Source organism: Sorex araneus, chromosome X (genome assembly GCF_027595985.1).
Source record: "Sorex araneus isolate mSorAra2 chromosome X, mSorAra2.pri, whole genome shotgun sequence".
NCBI classification, from domain to species: Eukaryota; Metazoa; Chordata; class Mammalia; order Eulipotyphla; family Soricidae; genus Sorex; species Sorex araneus.
The window spans coordinates 335775667-335799543 of record NC_073313.1 but is presented as its reverse complement, the minus strand read 5'-3'; the positions used below and the strand labels follow the sequence as shown (position 1 = coordinate 335799543).

The 23877-nt window shown below is 41.7% G+C and overlaps 1 protein-coding gene across 1 annotated transcript; it reads right to left on the bottom strand.

The window, feature by feature from the left end:
- Positions 1 to 215: 215 nt before the first annotated feature.
- Positions 216 to 23546, bottom strand: LOC129399921 (uncharacterized protein C2orf78-like). Its single transcript, XM_055121344.1, has 7 exons — positions 23538 to 23546; positions 20994 to 21247; positions 17588 to 17791; positions 16951 to 17354; positions 7332 to 7478; positions 3184 to 3960; positions 216 to 2092 (listed from the first exon to the last, which is right to left on the bottom strand). The coding sequence occupies exons 1-7, from the start codon at positions 23544 to 23546 to the stop codon at positions 216 to 218; spliced, it is 3672 nt and encodes a 1223-aa protein (XP_054977319.1).
- Positions 23547 to 23877: the final 331 nt, after the last annotated feature.

The window sequence follows — 23877 nt, the reverse complement described above, 5'->3', positions numbered from 1 at the left end:
CCATTCTTTCTCATCCTTCAGCCCCCACCCTACCCAAATAACAGCCACAGTTGACAGCATCTCAAAATTCAGAATATTATTACCAACGTATTAACTTTAAGGCAACTCTTCAATTTTTAATAATATATCAGAATAAATAAAATGTGCATGGCATTTATAATGTTTCTCTACGGCAACCATCTGGCACCTAAAGTGGCACCCACCATCCCAGCTACTCACATTACGTAGCCATAGTATTGAGAGATGTCCATCTCTTTTTCTCTCTCAATAAAAAACTGCACTTTCCCCAAAGAGGTGTATTTGGCAGCGTTCTCACGCTCCTGCTGAGCCTTCCTTTTCATGGCCTCACGCTCTGGCCTCTGCTCTTTTGTGATGGGCTTGGACATGACTGGCTCGGGAACATTGGGCTTTCTCCATGGAATCGGTTGGAAACGGAAGTCTTGGAGTAGAAACTGACTCTGACTCTGAGCTTTGGGTGGAGACTGGCACTTGGTCACAGAGACGGGAAGAGGCTCCCGCTGGAGAGAAGTGCTAGCAGTTGTCTTGCAGGGAGCAGGTCTAGAAGTGGCAGGCTGAGGAATAGGCCGGCTAGGAGGGTTTGGCAAACCTGGTCGAGATGGGTTGGTTGAAATGGGCTGAGCTGGTTTGGCAGGGCCTGGCAAAGATGCGGTGGTTGGCCGGGATGAATTGGCGGCAGATGGCTGAGCTGAGTTGGTAGAGCCAGGCCTGGCAGGGTGAGCTGCAGCAGGACGATGTGAAGCCAGAGACTGTGGTCTCCGAGGAACATGTCGAACTCGCGGCTTCTCCATGGTTGGAAAAGGCAAAGGTACCAATTTGACCTTCCCAGGAGGCGGCAGCTCATACTGGGATGGAGACGAGCATTCTTCAGCACTGCTGCTTGGTTTCTGTGCTTTGAGCTGAGTTTTCTCCACACCTTTTCCATCCCGGGTGGCACCTAGCCAGGGTTGGACAGCTGAGGAGGCCTGGAAGTCTCTGGGCTTCTTGGAGCTACCCAGGACCCGGGAGGAAGAGAAGCCAGGCTTTTGATCGTTCTTCTTCCCCAGCGCGTGAAACACCTGCACGGACTCCAGCATGTGCATGCCTAGGCAGCTGCGGGGCTTTTTAAAGGCCTCCTTGCAGAGCTCAGGCTGACTTTTCTTGCGTTTCATCCTGGCGATGGTGGGCTTCTCCTCTGCCTTCACCTTGTTCCCTGGCTGCTTACTCTCCTCAGCTTTCTTAGAGTTTTCTCGGGACTTTTTTGTCTTCTCCTGCCCATGGCTCTTGGTCTTGCTGATCCTGCTGGATGCAGCTTTCTGAGGTTTGCTCTTCTGTTTGGCCATGGTCACAGGACACCTGTCACTCACTGCAGCATTACAGACCATCACTGCTCCCCCTAGCAAGCCTTCGGGGACTTGTGGCTGGATTTTGGCCTTGGGTTCTCCCTCAAGAGGCTCAGAGGCCTCATTTTTGTTCTTCCGGGTTGGATGGGAGGGAGCCTCAGTGCCACTTGAATTTTCTTGCACCTGATTCAGAGTGATGGTATCTGTGGTGGTCTCTACCTGCAGATCTTTGCATTGATCTAGGTCTTCTAAGCAATCAAAGAGCTGGGGAAGATGTATGTCTTCCACCAGTGTAGCAATGTCTGCAAAACTACCGCCAGATTCAATCCCACTTTCCTCAAAACACAGACCATTCTTTCCCTGGCCAGTAGTTTCAGTACCAGGCTGTTGCTCCTGGCTGAGAGGATCAATACAGGCCAGGAGCTTGTGGATATCAGGGATTTCTAATGGGCACAGTGGTGGATCTTCATTTTCTATTGGGGTCTGATAGGTATCCAGAGAATTTGATAGGCCAATTTTCATCTCATCCAAATTATTATCTGTGTGTTCCTGATTTGCAGCTGGGGGCAGTGCCAGGTTACTTTGGGCTGGAGCTATTATGGGAACATCCAGGAGCTCTGGTGGTTGGTTACTCTCAAGTATTTGAATCCTGCTACTGCAAGACGTGGCCAATTCTGAAGGTTGTGTCAGACAAAATGTCTGACTGGAAGGTTGCAATGCCAGGGAAGACTCCATCCCCTGGGTATTCATCACTACAAAGGAACCAAGGAAGAAATCAGTCCCCTGAAGTTGAGACACTCCCTGCACACTACTAGTGGTACCACAATTGTTCACCTGCCAACAATGGGCACGGCTTTGTAACAGGCTCTTCTAAGGATCATGAACAAGGCCCTGTGCTAGAAGATTGGAGGTAACTGTTGTAGTTCTAACTCTTGGTCATGTATTGTTTCTTAGTTTTCTTTGTATTTGAAAGAGTTTCTGTGTAAACTGCACTTAAAAATAAGGGACTTGGGACAGAGAGATATTGCAGTCAGAAAGCACTTGTGCTGTGTGCAGCTGACCTCAGTTTGATACTCAGCTTCACAGAGGGTCCCCTAAGCACCTTCAGCAGTGATCCCTGAGCAAAGAGCCAGGTGCAAGTCCTGAGTACTGCAGGCCATGATCCACATTCTGCCTCCCCGAACTAAACATTTTTTTTCAAGCTAGAGATTTGTAAATTATTAAATGCGATATAGAGCTTAGCATAATATAGTAAATTTCTTCACTTTCCTAAAAAAAAAGAAAATTCATATCATGGAATAGGAGAAGGAATGAAGCACCAATTCATCGGGAAATCAGTATTAAGTAGAGATTCTAGGTTTGAAAACTTTGGACAGGATCTCTGAATACAAGGTGTGTTTAGAATCTTGTTGTACATTCAAGTAAGGGGAAGTTAATGTGGTACCATCACAATAAGAGTTCTGAAATGTCTTCAGAAATCACAAAAATAGTTTAAGAAATGGAGTTATTGTTACTTTGGTAGTACTGGGGGACTGATCAACTATGAAAATATGGCATTCCTTGTTATGCTCCTGAAGTTTTCTTCTATGAAACCTAGATGGCCATTATACTATCATACCTTCCAATCTGCATTAAGAGCTCTTAAATTGAGTTGAATATAAGATGCTGTAAAATGAGTGAGGGGAGTTTAAACTTAATCTCAGTTTATTTAACTTCAATGTTCATCAATTAAAAAATCTCAGTTTATTAAACTCAAATGCCACCTGTCTATGGACAGCTTCCCACTTGCAGGTTTGACTCCAATTATTGAATGCCAGATTTCCCTTCTCTCCATTGTACTCACCTTGATAACTCGATTCTGTGATGGGTTGAGCAGACACAGAGTAGTAGATTCCAGAGGTGGAGGCTGGTGGTGGGTTTCTTGAGGGCTGGATCTCCTTTAGAACCATAACCATTTCTGGGGATGAGTTGCTGTAAGTTTGGAGGGCAGATCCCCTACCTCCTGTGTATGTCATGGAGCCATAGGATTGCAGGTAGGGACCAAGTTCTCCAGAAAGGAGAGGTCCCTGAGTGCCCTGATGATAGTAATACACCTGGCTCCCATCCTGGTAGGGAAGCGACAGGCTGTGACTCTGATTTGGAACCTGAGATGGTGTCCTCTCAACAAGACGGGCAGAAAGTGATGGGTACACAGACACCGTGTTGTTGATATCTAAGGGTTTCTCATAGCGAGCTGCCATAGACAAGGAAGAGACAGCAGTGTCCTGGTCAAGGACAGTCACAGTATAGTCTCCCATGGAAGACTTCTTTTCAGCACTTCCTGCAATATCCCACTCCAAAAGACTCGGGTAGGAAGCAGCCGAAGTGGATATCTGGCTCTGGCCAGACACTCCAGACAGCATCGTTGTGCTAGAATGTTGGTAAAGATAGGCACTACCCATCAGTGGTTGGAAAGAGGTGCCAGAGGCTGAGGGCAGGAGCCAATCAGAACTACCAGCTGGAGCAGATACTCTGGAGTAGTTGCAGACACTTCCTGTGAGGGAAGCTGCATTGTTCACCATGGAAAGGGGAAGCTGCAGAGAATGTGCAGTTCCTAATACAGATGGATTTTGAAAGGTTTCTGTAAGGAACAAAAGGGTGATGAAAAAAATCTGTGAGACTGATTATCTCCTAAAATATTTGAGAGGAATATATATATACATTTATTTTATTGAATCAGTTTGAGATAGTTACAAACTTTCATATTTGGGTTGCAACCACATAAGAGAGGAACAATATTAACTTAAAGCTTTGGCTATAGAGAAGCTTCTAATATCAACATTCAACTAAGTTACCAAAAATCTGACAATTTTGGGTGGTCAAAAGGCTGGCACACTTTGTCACTTTGTGTATTTGGCACCGTGCTCCCAAAGTGAAACAGAGCTGTAGAAGACTCTGGTGATGTTTGTACATGGATTTCTTGCTTACAGCTAGTTTCTCCTTGCCCTAGCTTTACTTGTAGCTTGATTGCCTATTGAGCTCATAGGTTATTTTCTAGAATGGAAGCATTTTCAAACCAGGGAGTCCTAAGAGAATTACTAAGATTTAATTGGAAAAGAATGAAACCTGAGGCTCAGAGATGGCATAGAGACTTGTTTAAGTTTTGCAATAATTTTTACTGGGTGTGGGTTGGGGTAGAGTTTGGACCAATACCTGGCAGTGATATTGGGCTATTCCTGACTCTATACTCTGGAGTGACCCCTGGTAGCACTCAGGAGACTGTATGCAGTGACAGAGATCCAACCGGATTGGCTGCGTACAAGGCAAGTGCCTTATCCTCTCTCTTCTATCTCTCTGTCCCTTATGTACTACCAGGTTCGAGAACCTACGCATGTGGATTTTCTTGCCAGGACTCTCCTTTGATCATTACAATGGCAGAAACTAGAAGGAAGATACTTTACATTAACATAGGCATTCGGGGTCATTAATGCTATTACCACCCATTGTCATCTTCAGGCTTTCATTTGGCTTGTGCAGTTCGTATCTGTCAAGTACAGTTCACATAGACTCAATCTAGTTGATGCATTGAAGGTTAGCCACTTACCCTAGTTTCTGATCCTACATCAAAAATGAGTACTTGAGTTTTTCTCAAGAAGTGCTTTTGGAAGGAAGACTATTATTTAAATTCTCAGCCTCAAGTTGCTCTCCTGCAAAGTAGTTACTAACAACTCTAACAATAATATGCATACATAAATAAAGTTTGTCTATTTCATGTGATTTACATGGGAGGAAATATAAAGAAAGAAAAAATCATGCAATATATGTGTCACAGAACTGAAAAAGAAGTATATAGATATTAATGAAATCTGGACTAGGTAGCAAGATAGTGCAGTAAGTGATTGAGAGCAGACCCAGGAGTACACCCTGAGTCACACTGGATGTTGTCCCCAAACAAAACCAAAGAAAACAGTATAATAAGTTTATTAATAAATTGTGTGCCATGTATACAAGATGAAAACAGTATTCTATTTTTGCAAAAAGTGATAGTCAAAATATGCAATAGAAGGCAATTTTTGAGTGCCCACATTACCAGTCCATAAAACAGAAAAAATTTCCAGTAACATACATAATAATAAGGAAATATAATAAAAGTGATTGTGTTTGGTAGCCAAATATATGTTTTAAATGAGTCAAAAGCAGGATGAAACATAATAAGTACTAGAAATTACATTATTATTCTCATTCATACCTCTCAATACTAAGCAGCAAACAACAGGTATTAAACATAGCATATGTTTAATAATCACACAAGAAGTAAGTCACACAAGAAGCAGAAAAGACCATTTAGAAAATGGTCACAAAAAATTTCAAATTTATTTTCAAAACCTAGATTACAGTTATATTTGTCAACCAGAAACCTAGATTATAATTTATTTTCAAAACCTAGATTACAGTTATCTTCGTCAACCAGAAAAATGTCACTCCCAAAGTTTAAGAATGATCACCAAAATCCAATTAAAATATATTTAATTTAGGAAAACTCAGACTCCACACAACTGAGATAAATGTGTAATTAGACAGGTGAGACCTGACTTTTCTATTTCATCTTAGGATCTAAAACCAGATGTCAACTATTTTCAAAATGCTCTCATGTTAGGAAAAAACTATTTGTGAAGAGACAAGCAGCCTTAAATTGGCACCTACATATCACACAAAATAATCAATTCTCCTGATTCAAGTTAGAAGATATCATTTCTTTATTTTAAAAGGCAGAGCATACATGTAGCTTACAAACTAGAATTTAATAAAAATATTGACAATTATGTTTCTTCCATCCCCCTAATAACCAGTATTAGTTATTCATAGGAAGCAACATTTCTGAAATGTGTGTATATTCAAAACTGTCAAGTGTCAACTGTGTTCTAAGGGATATAGAATAGAAATCACCAACATGGCTTTCTGTTAAAAAGTTTTTCCTACTGGTACTCTACTCAAGGCTTAGTATACTTTCTAGTCCTAGCAGCCATTAAAATAAACTGCTTTGACTTGCTCTCAGCATATTTAACGATATTCTTTCTGTTTTGACTTGAAATCTTTTGTTCTCTTCAACATTCTATCCCCAACGGTTTCCCCTTCCTTGATAAATCCCCTCCATAGCTTTTTTTTATTTCCTATTTGATTTTCCCTCATATCATCCTCTTCTTCTTGGCTTCTGTTAGTCAATGCTTGATGAAAATGACCCTAAACTTCCTTACCTTTGAGGACTTGCCTCCCTACCGCTCAGCACTCCACACCTTCCCGACACCCCAGGTTTACTTATCACTTAGTTTAGATAGAAAACTCAAAGACACATGATTATTACTTTGAAATAGCACTAAATGTAAAATCCTAAATTATAAATACAGGTAGAGAGACCGTTACAGATAAAGCATCTTGGTATACATTAACAGTTTTCTACAGCACTACATTTTTCTGTTTCTGTCAAAATACTGTCTATGATTTACCTTTTTTTATGGATATCATGTACAAATCACTATTTAAAGGGAAAGGAGGGGGCTGGAGTGATAGCACAGCGGGGAGGGCGTTTGCCTTTCACGCGACCGACCCGGGTTCGATTCCCAGCATCCCATATGGTCCCGAGCACCGCCAGGTGTAATTCCTGAGTGCAGAGCCAGGAGTGACCCCTGTGCGTCTCTGGGTGTGACCCAAAAAGCAAAAAAATAAATAAATAAATAAAAGGAAAAGGAAACAGGGAATGAACACTCATACAGAAACATGTATTTGAGCTTCTAAGTCTGTTTAAGATATAATATAGTAAATGAGGAAAAAATCTTGTATTTGTGAGAAAGTGAATGTCTAAAATCACACAGCAAATGCCAAAGTCAAGCTAAAATAAGGCTTATAAAGTTCTAGGTGAATACTTTCTTCCATTATTGCATGTTGTTTTTCCTTGACTACTAAGTTCATGGATAAGAAATCTAATGAAAAGCTTTGAAAAGTATTATTCCTTACCTGACATGGTCAGAGAAGGGGAAATATCAATGAAAGGTAGGTGAGAAGAGGAGACGATACGAGAGTACGTCTGAACACTGAAGCGGAAGACCACAAGTGTCCAGTACAGATGACTGGTCACTGGTGATTGGTCATTGGTCACTGGTCCTTTGCGATGATGATTCAAATTTGTTTACAAACAACTGCATGGGAACCCCAAGATTCTACCAGGTGGTGGTAGGTTTGGTGGGAGAATGATGTCATAAAGCAGGCAGTTGAAAGGAAGAGGCTAGCCAATAAGGAGGTCAGATTCCCAAGAAGGAGACCCGATTGGATAAAGAGAGGCTGAAGTAAGCAGGCTAGGGAGATGGAATCCTACAAGACAGTTATAACAGTTTCACCTTCCTCAGACTTTTATGTTAGGGAAATACTCCTATTATACTAATGAGCTTGCAAATTTCATTAATAAAATCAACAAAGTTACTAAGTAATCATTTATATTGCCTAGTTAACCAATACCATTAAGTTATTACTGTAAACACTGTAAGCACTGTCTCCTATTGTTCATCAATTTGCTCGAGCGGGCACCAGTAACGTCTTCATTGTGAAACTTGCTGTTACCGTGATTGGCATACCGAGTACGCCCCAGGTAGCTTGCCAGGCTCTGCCTTGTGGGCGGGATACTCTCGGTAGCTTGCCAGGCTCTTTGAGAGGGATGGAGGAATCAAACCCGGGACGACCACGGCAAATGCCCTACCCGCTGTGCTATTGCTTCCGCCCAAGTTATTACTAATATGTTTTATATAATGTTTAATAAAACTAAATTATATGTTTGTGCTTTGTAATTTACATTATGACTTACTTTAGGATTAGGAATTGATGGATTATTATGAGAAATCATCCCCTAACAAAAAACCCTAACGTTAGAGTATTCCACTAGCAAACATGCACGCAGGAAAGAATAGTAGGCAAGCATAGAATAAAGGACAAAGTATCTGCCAGCTGCAAACTTGTGCCAGGAAAACACAGACAAATACTGTTTACAGTCTTTTAGATTTAGGGGACAATATGGCCAAAACTAGAATAGAAAACTTTCACAATCTTATTTATTTACTTATTTTGGTTTTGGGCCTCACCTGGCCATGCTCAGGGCTTGCTCCTGGCTCTGCACTCAGGAATCACTCCTGGAGGAGCTCAGTTGACTGGGTGCAAGACAGGTACCCTGCCCACTGAACTATCTCTCCTGCTCCAACAACTTTATATATATATATATATATATATTTTCTTTTTGGGTCACACGTAGCAATGCACAGGGGTTACTCCTGGCTTTGCACTCAGGAATCACTCCTGGAGTTGCACAGGGGACCATGAACCCATGAACCGGTGCTGGGAATCGAACCCGGGTTGGCTGCGTGAGGGCAAATGCCCTACCCGCTATGCTATCGATCCAGCCCAACAACTTTATATTTTAAGGATGCCTACTGATTCTCTGTGAACTATACTAGCCTCTCTCTCCATGTGCCTAGGGCAGGTTGCTGTACTTACTAACTGTCCGTGATGTCTCTGTCAACTTCAACAATGTCTTACCTATTGGGCTCTGGTGGGGTTGGGGGAGCAATATTGCATTATATTGACCTGCCTGTTATATTGACACCACAGATAGCTGCCAAGGCGACCCTAAAGCTTGGACAATCCAGGTGTTTGTCTACTTATGTGTTTGTCTCATTCTCTGTGACTGACTCCTGCTGAATGGAGGTTGAAAGTGACAATCGGATTTGGCAGATGAGAAGCAATTTAGACAGATTATAACCAATTGTTGTGATAAACAAAATCCACCATATGTTAGAAAATTCCTAGATGTATGGGATAACTGGGTATCTATAAAGGGAGTCAGAATGAACCAAAAGAATTCTTGGAGGCAGTTGTGACTGAAAATAGTGTTGTCATCTGGATCAAAGTGATAGTCCAGTTGGTGAGGCGTTTGCCTTACACAAGGTGGACCTGGGTTCAGGCCCTTGCATCCTAGTCCATATAGTCCCTTGAACCCTTCTGGATGGTCCTCATACATGGCACACACCCTACACACTGTACTATCACTCCAGCCCCAAATTCGATTTTGTGTGTTGTGTGTTGTGTGTTGTGTGTGTGTGTGTGTGTGTGTGTGTGTGTGTGTGTAAGGAAAGGTTCTGGACCCGTCCTGGTGGTGCTCATGTACTCTTGTCTCTATGCTCAGCATTGATTCCTTGTGGTGCTCATGGGACCATATATGGTGTTGGAGATAGAACCAGGGTCAGTCACCTGGAATATTAATATATTAACCCCTATCTTATCGCTCAGTCCCTGGAGTAGAAATAATATTTAGAAGGGAAAAAGAAGAGCCAGTAGGAGCCAGTGCAAAGACAGAATCAGTAAGTTTGCTGGTGAAGGATCAGCCAAGGCCCCACGGCTGATTTTATACGAGAATTGCAGAGTGGAGAAGAGACGGATACAGGTCCTCAAATACTAACCTTTTTACTGTGTGTCCTTTTTTAAGTAGAAAATATTTTTTGATTCCTAATTTGCAAAAGGAAGAAAGAAGGAAAGAACAAAAGACAGAAAAAAGAAGAAAGAAAGAAAGAAAGAGAGAAAGAAAGAAAGAAAGAAAGAAAGAAAGAAAGAAAGAAAGAAAGAAAGAAAGAAAGAAAGAAAGAAAGAAAGGAAGGAAGGAAGAAAGAGAAGGAAGGAAGAAGGAAAGAAGGAAGGAAGGAAAAAAGAAGGAAGGAAGGAAGAAAGAAGGAAAGAAAGAAAGGGAAAAGGAAAGAAAAACCTATGGAAGGAAGGAAAAAGACAGGAAAGAAGGAAAGCAAAAGAAAGAAAAAGGAAAGTAAAATAGTGGGGCCTTTTGGCCCTTTTAAGAATGTTGGCTTTGTCTCTCTCTCTTTTTTTAAAATGTATTTATTTTTTAATTAGTGAGTAACAATGAGGGTACAGTTACAGATTCACACCTTTTCATGCTTGTTTATCCCTCATGCAATGTTCCAGAGCCCATCCCTCCACCAGTGTCCTTTCTCCACCACCAATGAACCCAGTATCCCTCCCACCCCCCAATCCCATCCCCCCCACCCCCGCCTCTGTGGCAGGGTATTCCAATTTGTTCTCTCTCTCTCTCTCTCTCTCTCTCTCTCTCTCTCTCTCTCTCTCTCTCTCTCTCTCCTTTTGGGTGTTGTGGTTTGCAATAGAGGTATTGAGTGGCCACCGTGTTCAGTCTCTAATCTACTTTCAGCAGGCATCTCCCTTCCCGTGAGGGATCTCCAATCACATTTTACTTGGTGTTCCCTTCTCTATTTGGGATTGATGTAGGCAGGTAGATAGGGAAAGGCCCTTGGCAATGAAACTTAGATTCTCTGGGAAGGAGAATTCTGAGACTGACCTACCCTGTGGATACAGAAAACAGACCTGATAAGACCTTCAGCAGACCCTGAGGAGGTTGGACCCCTCCCCATGAAGTTCCTCTAATTCCCACGACCTCTCCCTTAATCTGATTAAAATGTGATCCAGCCTAAAGAAGACCATCACCACTCCCAGCCTTCCTGGTAACCTTAGCAACAGACTTTTACCCGGGAAGAAGCCCCACGTGGGGGCAGTTTGAAGAAACCCTATAAAAGACACCTTGAACAAAGGAAGCGCGCGCATATGCTGCCTGAGCCCATGTGCTGCTTGCGCCCACGTGGCCGAGCACATGCGGTGCCTGAGCACATGTGTCGCCCGCATCTCCCTCTTGAGATGTGTACTTTCATGCTTTCGTGTCCAGTGCTAGTATATGTGTAGGGGCTCTCTCCATCCTCGGAGAAGCCCGCGTTCTCTCTTGAGCGCGTTACTCCTACTGTTTTTCTTTTCCTCTTCACCCTTCCTCCTTCCCTCAAAACCTTCTAAATAAAATCTGTTACTTCACTGCTTGTCTACTCCTGAAATTCTTTTCTGAGAGCGAGACAAGAACCCAGTAACCCTGGGTCCCAGGTGGTAGAGGCGGTTGGAGAGAAAGTGACCATCTTTCTCCTCCCTGCTTCATGTAAGTCACCCGTGGGGCCCACCGACATCAGGATGACTTTCCCCAGCGTGTGAGGCAGCTGCCAAGCTATGGAGCCGAATGTTGGCTTTGCCTCTGAGAAAAATTTGGAGCCATGGGAGAGTTTGAACGGAAAAGGGGTAGGATCTCATGTTTTTTGTTTGAAAACAACATTATGGTGGCTTTTTTTTTTCCAATTTTAGGGTCACAAAAAGACAGTAGAACAATGGAATACTATGTAGCTGTCAGAAAACATGAAGTCATTGAATTTGCATATAAGTGGATCAACATGAAAAGTATCATGTTGAGTGAAATGAGTCAGGAAGAAAGACAGACATAGAAAGATTGCAGTCATATGTGGAATATAAAGTAGCTGAGAGGTACAAGCTTGCAATGATACAATTTCTGGCAGATATTTCTCTGGACTTAGTTACTAAAATACAGAAATCCAAAACCCTGCGGCTGCTAGTGCAGCCGCTTGACCTCATATCTCTTCATTCTCAGCAATGGAAAACAAATTATCAAATGCTTCCTTTTCAGCAGGTCCAATGTTAGGGGGGAGAAACTCCAAACAATAATAGTGAGTTTTTTGTTGAAATATTGAATGTAATCAAAGTAAAGTGAAAGTAAAGTGAAATTTATCAGTTACACAGGCGGGGTGGTGGGCTGGGGAGGTGGGGGTGGGAGGAGGTATACTGTGATTCTTGGTGGTGGAATATGTGCACTGATGAAGGGATGGGTGTTCAATCATTGTATAACTGAGACTTGAACCTGAAAGCTTTGTAACTTTCCACATGGTGATTCAATAAAAGAATAAATCTTTTAAAATAAATGAATAATTTTTTTTTTAAAAAACACAGTAGAAAAATCAGTTAGGATTGTTGTCACAAGATACATTGAGGTAACTCCATGCCACAAAAGCCACTCATAAAATTAGTAGGACATTTACAAAACTTTTGCGGAACCCACACTTGGTGGTGCTCCTGGAGGCTCAGGGGACCATATGGGATGCCAGGTTTTGAACTTGGGTCAACCATTTCCAATGTAAGAGCCCTACAAGTGCTTGACATCTCTTAGATTCTTTATGAGCATCTAGCTAGTCAATTCCCAGTTTCAACATAAGATCATCTTACATTCCCTTCAGTGCTCTCCATTATTGTAAAGCTGCATTTTGGGGAGTCACTATACTAAAAAGCCAAAATTGTTTGAAAATCAATGTGGAGCAGTAAACAAGGCTGGGCCTGTTTAATTTAAGTCCATTTCTAGACGTTGCTATCTTCGGAACAGCAGCACACGTTCCATTAACAAGTACTGTGTTTATTTAAGAATGAAATAGAAGGGGCTGGAGTGATAGTACAGAGGGTAGGGCGTTTCCCTTGCAATCGGCCGACCCGGGTTCGATCCCCAGCATCCCATATGGTCCACTTAGCACCGCCAGGAGTAATTCCTGAGTGCAGAGCCTGGAGTAACACCTGTACATTGCCAGGGTGACCTAACAAGCAAAAAAAAAAAAAACGAAATAGGAAAAGATCTAAAAATTTTATATGTTGATGCTGGGGCACTGTACTTTTTTTTTACAAGCTATTATGTTATTGAAATGTTATTTTTTTTCTTTCTGTGAGTGCTCTAACAAATCACCTGGAAGCTTAAACATCAGAAGAAAAAAAAATCCCACACTCCTGGAAGTCAGAAATTTAATATGCAGATCACTGGGACAATGGTGTCAACCGGGATACATGGCTTCTCTAGAAGATCTTTAGCCTATATGTTTCTATTAACTTCTGAAAACTGCCATGTGGCTTGTCTTGTGTCTAATACACTCACTTCTTGGCCGCCATGGTTGTGACCTTATCTTCTATCTGCATCATCTTCTTCTGCCTCCATTTTGTAAGAACAAATGTTATTCCAAGTTTTTATTAAACAAAGGAAAATTTGCATGTTTGATGATCTCTTTGAATTTCCATTATCCAGTCTATACCATGATATTGATAGCATCTAAAACTACATGAATGGGACTTGTATATTGTGTGTGTGCATAAATGCTTTTAGTTTTTGTGTTGGAGCCACACCTGATGGTGGTCAGAGCTGCTTCTTGGCTTTGTGCTTAGGGATCACTCCTAGAAGGGCTCAGGAGACCATATGGGGTTCCAGGGAACCAACCTAGTGTGTAAAAACACAAAAAAGAAAAGGAGAGCGGGTACCTGACTGCACCGACCTAGGGCAGTGGCGCTGTCTCTCCCACCACCCACATTCGGTAGTCCCCCACCGATTCCCCACCCCGGGGAGGTTGATGGCAATGATGAGGCAGGCGAAGGAAGGAACGAGGCCAAGCTGGTTGGTCTCAATTGCAGTTTATTCCAATCTCCTCTCTATAAACTCCCGTCTCTCTCTCTGCTTCTTCCCCCGAACCCACATGCTACTTCATTCTTCTTCTCCTCTGGATCTGGATCTCGATCTAGCTTCTCCAGCTCTGGCACTGGGACTCGCCCTGGGACTCGCCCCCAGCCCACTCTTTCAGCCTAGTGAAATCCCCCAGCATGAGAGGTTGGGGCTTACACATAGGTGTGGTCACAATCAATGGGGTAAAATTCTTTCCCTCAGGGGATGCTTCTTCTAGGACAGATTCTCTTTCATCAGGACACCCACCCAAGAGTGGAATCCCATGGGTGTGTTTCTCCTCTCCTTGTCCAACTAACATATAAGTATTCATAATAGTAATCATTTCATATGGACATAGCAAGAGATGTATTAAGCTTATAGAATTGCTCTCCTGGGGTCATCTCAATCTCAGACTACAGTGCTCAGGCCAGATTAGTCTTTCCTATCCCTAGCAGGGTCCTAGTCTCGTCATTGCTTTTGGATCATGACATGACATGTCCGTGACCAAGCTCTTAACATATAGCTAAGTATTAGGCACTTATTTTCCCCTTTTTGGGTCACACCCAGCGATGATCAGGGGTTACTCCTGGTTCTGTGCTCAGAAATTACTTCTGGTGGTGCTCAGGGGACCATATGGGATGCTGTGGATCGAACCCGAATCAGCCGCATGCAAGGCAAATGCCCTCCCCGCTGTGCTATCGCTCCAGCCCAAGCATTAGGCACTTTTGCCAGGCTCATCTCGATGCCAGGTAGCACATAACTCACCACTTGCCCTGGGTCTGTCCTGTCCCTCGTCAGGACCCTGCTTTTGGGGTGCTAGGAAGTAAGGGCAGCTGAGGCTTAAGTCGAGAAAGCAGATACCCGGGAGTGAATAATATTTGGAGCCAATTAAATCCCATGTCACCAAAGCATATTAACAACTGTCTTTCTTTGTCCATACAAAAAGGATATTGTTTTAAAGTAAACTATTCAAAAGACATGAGGAGAGGAGCAAGACAATATTAACTTACAATACAAGTTCACTGTCCTAGCAAGGTCTGGCCTTACAAATTAACAGAGTCTGATTAGGGGAAGAGCTGATAAACTGGTAGAAGTGGTTACAGATAAACAAAGGAATGGAAGTGACTCGGGAGCACTTTGATGGGTGTGACTGATATACCTAAGCTCCTAGTGGCAAGGGGATCAGGACATACCACTGTAGTCTAGAATTGTTTAGAGATTATTACCAGATAAGCCCAAACTCTGTGGCAAGGGAGAAAGGACAAACCAATGATATCCTACACCGAGGCCTACTACATGCAAGGCAAGCACCCTACTCTCTGTACTATGTATCCAACCACTGTAAATATTTATTTTAGCCTAGGTGTGAGAACTTCAGGCCTCTGTGCATTTAGAAAGTGTGGAAAACTCTCAAATGTGGTAGACCCATACAATAGAACATTAGTCATAGGAGGTACTGACACACTATAGCACAGATGAAATTTGAAAGCATCAGGTTTTGACAAAGTCACAAATGGCAAATATTTTAGGACCTATGTTTATAAGTGTTCAGAGAAAACGCATTCATAGAGACAGAAAGATGAGTGCTGCTAGGAACCCGAGGAAAGAGAGAGTAGAAAAGTCGGTTGCTAGAGATGAGGCTGTTCTTGGAAATGATGAAAATGTTATGGATAAAATAATGGTAATCATTGCAAAACTAGCAAGTATGCCAAATGCCACTGAAGTTAGTCTGAAATGGTGTATCCAAAAATCTTTATGCAAATGTATATTTTGTTAGGGTAAAAGTTCTCTCTCCTTCACTTATTCCCTAGAATTGTTAAACCGGACGGAGATCTCCCTGGAGGAATCACACAAAGACAATGCAATAAGCAAAGGGTTTTTCTCAGCTAGCTCGGCTAGTTTGAGGTAGGGCCCTCATCCAGCTCACTGACACAGGGGCAGCCTTCTCTGAATGAGTGGCCCCAAGTCTCAAAGTGAGGGCCTTTTAGACCTTAACATTATATAAGAGGGACTTTTCACGGACCACCCTTTTGGCCACAGTCGGAATGGCTTTCCATTACTTGTACTTAGCTGATTGGTTCTATGTTTTCATCATAAAGGGGTGTGGGATCTTGTCAAATGCTTTCTCTCCCTCTATGGATATGATCATATGGTTGTTTTCTTCTCTTTTATTGATATGATGGATTATGTTGATTGACTTGTGAATGTTAAATCATCCTTGCATTCTAAGTATAAATCCTACTTGATGATGATGTCCTCCTTTTCTATTTTGTAATGGCAGAAGTTGCCCTGTAGCTAAGTGCATCTGATGTATCACTAACCACATGTTTTTTAACCACATGTTTTTTAGCCACAGTATCATTCTTATAAGACAGGGTATCATAGCAAATAATATGCGTATAAAATTATAAAGTCAATAATACCATACACAGTATTCAGTACGTTAGTGGGTTTAACATATGAAGATAGACCTTTCAAAAATTCTTCTGTATTAATGTCTGGTTCTTTAATTTCTGGAGCTTGCTGTATACCTAAGATTTCTTGATGTAATGTTAAAAGATCCAGATTGCCATTAGCATCATGCCAGAGAACTTCAACATGATTCTTAATTTTTTCCCATGGATACATGGTATTATTGTATTTAGCATTAGTTGCACAAATCCAAGTAAAGTTAGATGACATTTTAGTTTCCCTCGTGTCTGCAATGCTGTACCTCATCACCCATAACTTTGGCTACATCCCATAAGGTATTTATTTTTTTCATCCTACTTTCTATTTATAGTTTCTGGCTGCCTTAAAGCAGTGCTCACACTTTTAGATGGACTTATTGACTACATGCGCTGTTTTTCTTGAATGTAATAAAGCAATTCCTGCTGTAGTAGCAGTAGCAGTTATACTAATCAAGGCTAAAACTCCAACTACAATCAATCCCACTACCCTCTTAGGTCTAATTCATACAGAGTTTGTAATACCACCAATAATTTTTCTTCAGTCCAAGGACCTTAATATTGGTAGGAATCAATAAAAAAGAAAGTTGTTTTAGAATTATTACTTGTTTCCCTAGACTAACACTAATAATACAATTAGTGATCGTACAATTATTACATGTTACATTCCAGACTCCTGACATATAAGTAATATTAGCATATCCAAACATAAAAACCCAGGGGGTCAGTACACAAACTTTAACAGACCCATCAGTTTGTAATACCATACCAAGAGAGAATTGTACATTCTGACTTCTATGAGGAGAGTTCAATTCTTCTACATTGTCCAGATACGATTCATTGTCCTTTCCCATAGCTAAAGCCACTCTCCATATTCCCATCTGATGACCTTCATTCGTCAGTCCCCAGGGTGCATCTGCAATTTTCCCGTTGCCATTCAAACTTGAATCTTGAGCTCGAGGATGCCAGCAGATCCACGTGTAGTTCCGCATGGTCCAGGGACTGTCCTGAAGACTGCTGCACACTGTCCACATCGAGATTAGAGAGGCTACAACAGTTTGTGTACAAGTCTCTAAATCTGGTGGTAAATAAGATCCAGTGTAGGATCGAGACCACTTAGAAAATCCTGTTCCAAACAACATTGGTAAGATTCTTCCAATGTAGCACATGATCCTGCAAACCCAGACATCTTAAAGTTACGTTAACAGCTGAATTCCTTTCTAAACAGATGGGCGCTCCCCTAGACATACCACTGAAAGACATATTTGTCTGATGCCATGCAATATGACTAGCTCTTGGTCCCCCAACGTACTGAGTAGCATTGTTATAAAACGGAATCTGTTCCCCTGTCCAAGTTTCTAATTGTAACACAGGAGGATCTGGGACATAGATCCAAAAGATCTCACTCCGGACCAGTTGTGACATTAATGTCATGGTGGCTAACAGTTGGCAGAGCCACAACAAGGATGGTTAGTTCTTGTGTGTTGGGGTTATCAGTATCTTCCTCATCTTCCAGCGAACGACTTGCATCGGCCAATTCTTGTTCTTCCTCTTTTTCTTCCACTTGCCGGACGAATCTCGCAGGTAACCATCGCAGTTCATTGTGGATTCTGGAAAAGACACAGGCATATCCTTGTCCATACATTAATACAGGATCAGGTTCATACCATTGATGAGTATTTGGATCTTTCCACTTGGCCTGAGCATATTTTTTCTTATCATTCTGCTTCCAGAAGCGACATGCAGCACTAGAATTATCCCTGTTTAAATTTTTTAAATTGTGGACAAGTAAGGCATGAGATAATAAATTCTGAGGTGTTTGTTTATAGACTTCCTTACTGGATCCCCATTTTCTTTTATTTTATGAAGCATGATATTCAAGGCCTGATTAACTCTCTCCGCAATAAACCTTGTGGATTATATGGAATTTCATTAACATGCTTAATATCAAATATATTGCAAAATTTTAAAATGCTTTACCAGTATATCCTGGTCTGTTATCAGTTTTATAAGATTGTGGAATACCAAATTGAGAAAATTTTTTAAAAAAAAATTTTAATCTGGGACTGGAGAGATAGCACAGTGGGTAGGGCGTTTGCCTTGCACGAGTCCAACCCGGGTTCGATTCCCAGCAATCCCATATGGTCCCCTGAGCAGGGCCAGGGGTAATTCCTGAGTGCAGAGCCAGGAGTGACCCCTGAGCATCGCTGGGTGTCACCCAAAAAGCAAAAAAAAATTTTTTTTAAATTTGATTGAATTACCGTAAGATAGTTACAAGCTTTCATGTTTGGGTTACAATCACACAATGATCAAACACCCATCCCTCCACCAGTGCACATTCCCCACCACAATATCCCGGGTATACCCACCCTTTTCCCACCCTCACCCTGCCTCTATGGCAGACAATATTCCCCATACTCGTTCTCTACTTTTGGGCATTATAGCTTGCAACACAGACACTGAGAGGTCATCATGTTTGGTCCATTATCTACTTTCAGAACGCATTGCCATCCCAACTGTTTCCTCCAGACATCATTTTTTTAGTGATCCCTTCTCTATTCCATCTGCCTTCTCCCCTCCATTCATGAAACAGTCTTCCAGCTATGGGGGCAATCCCCCTGGCTCTTGTATCTAATGTCCTTGGGTGTCAGCCTCATGTGATGTCATTTTATACTCCACAAGTAAGTGCAGTCTCTCTATGTCTGTCCCTCTCTTTCTGACTCATTTCACTTAGCATGATACTCTCCATGTTTATCCATTTATAAGCAAATTTCATGACTTCATCTCTCCTAACAGCTGCATAGTATTCCATTGTGTAGATGTACCAAAGTTTCTTTAACCAGTCATCTGTTTTAGGGCACTCGGGTTGTTTCCATATTTTGGCTATTGTGAACAGTGCTGCAATGAATATATAGGTACAGATCTCTTTTCTACTGTGCTTTTTTGCATCCTCAGGACATATTCCCAGAAGTGGTATTGAGGGATCATTGACTAAGACAATGGCACAATATGTTCTTAAAGGCCTCGCCAGTTTGTAAAGTTGTGAAGATCAAGCCTGAATACGTATCCACTGAAACATGAATAAATTTAAATTTTCCAAATGAAGGTTCATGAGTAACATCCATTTGCCATAATTCATTAGGAATTAGTCCTCTTGGATTAATCCCATCAGAAACTATTCTGGAATATGTTATACAGGCAGGGCAATTTTTTTTTTAATTGAATCACCGTGAGAACAGTTACAAAGCTTTCAGGATCAAGTCTCAGTCATACAATAATCAAACACCCATCTCTTCACCAGTGCACATGGTCCACCACCAAGAACCCCAGTGCATCCCCCCTACCACTCCCCTCCCCTAGGCAGGGCAATTTTTAACAATTAATTGTGCTGCCTCTAGAAAGTCCAAATTGATATTGCAAGGCTTTTGCATTTTTTTAATTTATTTATTTTTTAATTAGAGAATCACCGTGAGGGTACAGTTACAGATTTATAAATTTTTGTGCTCGTGTTTCCCTCACACAATGTTCGAGAAACCATCCCTTCACCAGTGCCCATTCTCCACCACCAATAAACCCAGCATCCCTCCCACCCCCCAATCCCATCTCCCCCCACCCCACCTGCCTCTGTGGCAGGGTATTCCCTTTTGTTTTCTCTCTCCAATTGGGTATTGTGGTTTGCAATAGAGGTGTTGAGTGGCCATCGTGTTAAGTCTCTAGTCTACTTTCAGCACACATCACCCTTCCCCCTCGTTGCCTCCAACCACATTTTACTTGGTGTTCCCTTCTATATGTGAGCTGCTTATTTCCCAAAATGTGAGGCCAGCTTCCAAGCCATGGAGTCAACCGTCTGATACTTATTTCTACTATTCTTGGGTGTTAGTCTCCTACTCTGTTATTTTATATTCCACAGATGAGTGCAATCTTTCTATGTCTGTCTCTCTCCTTCTGACTTATTTCACTTAGCATGATACTCTCCATTTTGATCCACTTATATGCAAAGTTCATGACTTCATCTTTTCTAACAGCTGCATAGTATTCCATTGTGTAGATATACCAAATTTTCTTTAACCAGTCATCTGTTCTAGGGCATTCAGGTTTTTTCCAGATTCTGGCTATTGTAAACAGTGCTGCGATGAACATATAAGTGCAGATATCATTTCGACTATACTTTTTTGCTTCTCTGGGATATATTCCCAGCAGTGGTATTGCTGGGTCAAATGGGAGCTCAATTTCTAATTTTTTGAGAAAGGTCCATATTGTTTTCCAAAAGGGCTGAACCAGTAGGCATTCCCACCAGCAGTGTAGAAGAAGGCTTTTGCATTTTGATGATGTAATTTATGTGACTGTTCAGGTGTAAGAAGACTATTTAATCTAAAAGCAAGGTCTGCTTACTCACTGCCTTCAGATAAAGGACCCAGTAACCTCGAATGGGCTCTGATATGTCCTACCTAGACCCACAGGTCCTGCTTGTAAGCATTGCTGAGTATTAATAAGCAAAGTAACAATGGGAGAGGTACTGTTTGAGGCAAAATGGCTAGCCCCCAAGAATCTTCCATAGAAAACAACCAATCTACCTGTTTTTTATTATAGGGAACCACAATTACTAAAGGATCCATAGCAAACAATGATTGTGATCTTTTTCTTCCAGCAATAATTAATTCACTACAAGCTTCCATATAAGGTAATTATGCTTTGGAAGGTGAAGGAGAATAATGTATCCATTCCAAAGGCCCATCTTGCCATAAGACAGCAGTAGGCATCAAAATAGTAGGACATATAAATAAGTAAAATGGATTATTATAATTCAGGTACTTTTGCTGAGCCACTTGAAGAGCTTCCTTGACTGCTTCTATTGCCAAGGAAGCTTCAGGAGTTAACTCCCTAGGGGATAAAGGATCAGCATCTCCTTTTAACATATCAAAAAGAGGTTTTAATTCCCCAGTGGTTGATTTTAAAGCAGGTCGAATCCAACTAATATCTCCAAGTAATTTTTGATGATCATTTAAAATTTTCACATAATCTCTCCGGATTTGTACTTTTGTGCCACAATTAGGTCTTGCAATAATCTGTAGCCCAAATAATCATAGAGGGCTTTCTATTGGATTTTATCTGTTGCTATTACAAGTCCCCATTTCTTAAGATTATATTGTAATGCCACATATGCTTCTTTTATTAAATCTTCAGTTTTGGTAGCCACATAATGTATTATCATAACTTGCTCAAATAATTTTCTTAGAGACTGAATAGCTTTAGTTATAAACTTTGGACACAAAGTGGAGTTGTTTGATCTGCAGACCAATGGAACAGAGTAGAATATTCTGTCACAGGCCCCCAAATGTATGACCCCTTAATCTTTGACAAAGGAGCAAGAAACGTAAAATGGAACAAGGAAAGCCTCTTCAACAAGTGGTGCTGGGTAAACTGGATAGCTTTTGGGTGACCACGCTTGGTCACCCACACTTACTTCCTGTGCACAGCGATCACTCTTGGTAGGCTCAGGGGACCAGATGGGACGCCAGGTTTTGAACTTGGGTCAACTATTTCCAATGCAAGTGCACTACAAGCCCTTGACATCTCTCAGGTTCTGTATGCGCATCTAGCTAGTCAAATCCCAGTTTCAACATAAGATCATCTTACTTTCCCTTCAGTGCTCTCCATCATTGTAAAGCTGCATTTTGGGGAGTCATTATACTACAGAGCCAAAATAGTTTGAAAATCAATGTGGAGCAGGGAACCAGACTGGTCATATCTAATTTAAGTCCAGGTTCAAGATGTTGCAACTTGCCCAACAGCCACACACGTTCCATTAACAAGTACTGTGTTTATTTATGAGTGAAATAGAAAAAGATTTTTAAGTTTTATATGTAGTGTTTTCAAATATTTGTTGCTGGAGCACTGTATTGTTTACAAGCTATTATGTTGTTGAAGTGTTGTTTTGTTTTGTTTTTCTGTGACTGCTGTAACTAATCACCTGGTAGCTTAAATGTAAGAAGGAAGAAACCCGAACTCTTGGAAGCCAGAAATTTAATATACAGATCACTGGGACAATGGTGTCAGTCAGGATACATGCCTTCTCAAGAAGGTTTTTAGCCTGCATTTTCTGTTAACTTCTGATAAATCATGTGGTTTGTCTGGTGGTTAATACACTCACTTCTTGACCTCAAGGGTCACGTGACCTTGATTTCTCTCTGCGTCATCTTCATCTGTCTCCAATTTGTCAGTACAAATGTTATTCCATTGATTCACCTGAAAATGCACCAAATCTCTCCATCGCCAGCCATGGCATCCATTCGATCAAGTTTTTACTACACAAAGGAACATGTGTAGGGTTGATGATCTCTTCGAATGGCCATTATCCAGTCTACACGATGATGTTGTTAGCATCTAAAAATACGGGACTGTATTTTGTGTGTGTGCATGAATGCTTTTGAGTTTTGTGTTGGAGCACACCTGATGGTGCTCAGATCTTTCTCTTGGCTCTGTGCTCAGGAATCACTCCTGGCAGGACTCAGGGTGTACCATATGGTGTGCAGGGAGCCAACCAGGCCAACTGTGTTGAAGGCAAGCACCCTACCCTCTATACTATGTGTCCAACCACTGTCTATTTCTTTTAGACTATTTATGAGGCCTCTAGGGTACTGTGCATTTATAAAGTGTGGAAACCTATCCAATATGGTAGATCCATACAACAGAATATTAGTCATAGGAAGTACTGATGCACTATAGCACAGAAGAACTCTGAAAGCATCAGGGTGTGAAAAAGGAAATCACAAACAGCACATATTTTAAGATACATGTATAAGAAGTGTTCAGAGGAAGCAAATTCATAAAGTCAAATAGATGAGTGTTGCGAGGAACATCTTGTTGGAGATGAAATCTTGTTGGAGAAATGGAGAGGTCAGTGGGTAGTGAAGAGGCTTTTTGGCAATGATGAAAATGTTATGGCGAAATTCATGGTAATAGTTGTAAAACCAGCAAGTATACTAAATGCCACTGAAGTTAGTCTCAAATGGGGGATCCAACTAAAAATAATCTTTATGCAGATTTTTTTTGGGTCACACCCAGTGATGCTCAGGGGTTACTCCTGGCTTTGCACTCAGGAATTACTCCTGACAGTGCTTGGGGGACCATATGGGATGCCGGGGATCGAACCCGGGTCAGCCGTGTGCAAGGCAAATGCCCTACCCGCTGTGCTATTGCCCTGGCCCCTATGCAGATTTTTTAAAAAAGGGTCCACGTTCTCTCTCCTTCACTCATTCCGTAGAAGCAAGCACCCAGGAAAATTGGGAATAACTGTTGGGCCGTGACTGATTTTTTTTTTGAAAACACTAAATTATGTGAAATAATACACCTTACCTTTTTCATTGTCGCAATATAAGGTCGTCAAAAACTCCCCCGTTGGGCCCCTATCCTATGCTGGGGAAGGAGTGTTACTATTTTCCTCTTGAGAAATAGTGAATTCACTTCATTTCAAAACCTTTTCCACCGCCCCCCCCCCAAAAAAAAGAAAAACATGTCTATCACTCTCAATGTTCTGCAGCGTGCTCTTAGTTTCTTCAGTCTATGCATGTACAACACTGGGGATTGTTTCAGAGTCACACCTCGCTACGCTGGGGGGACCAGGCTGCCTGCCCGAGATCTAGCAGGAGCTCCAGAAAGAACTCTGGCCCTTCGAGCTCTCTGTAGCCTTGTATGT

Coding starts and splice junctions, on each gene's coding strand:
- LOC129399921 (XM_055121344.1), bottom strand. Junction 17,792..20,993: donor CTTCAAGTGGCTCAGCAAAA/GTACCTGAATTA, acceptor TGTCTTTTCCAG/AATCCACAATGAACTGCGAT. Junction 2,093..3,183: donor CACAGAATCGAGTTATCAAG/GTGAGTACAATG, acceptor GTTCCTTTGTAG/TGATGAATACCCAGGGGATG.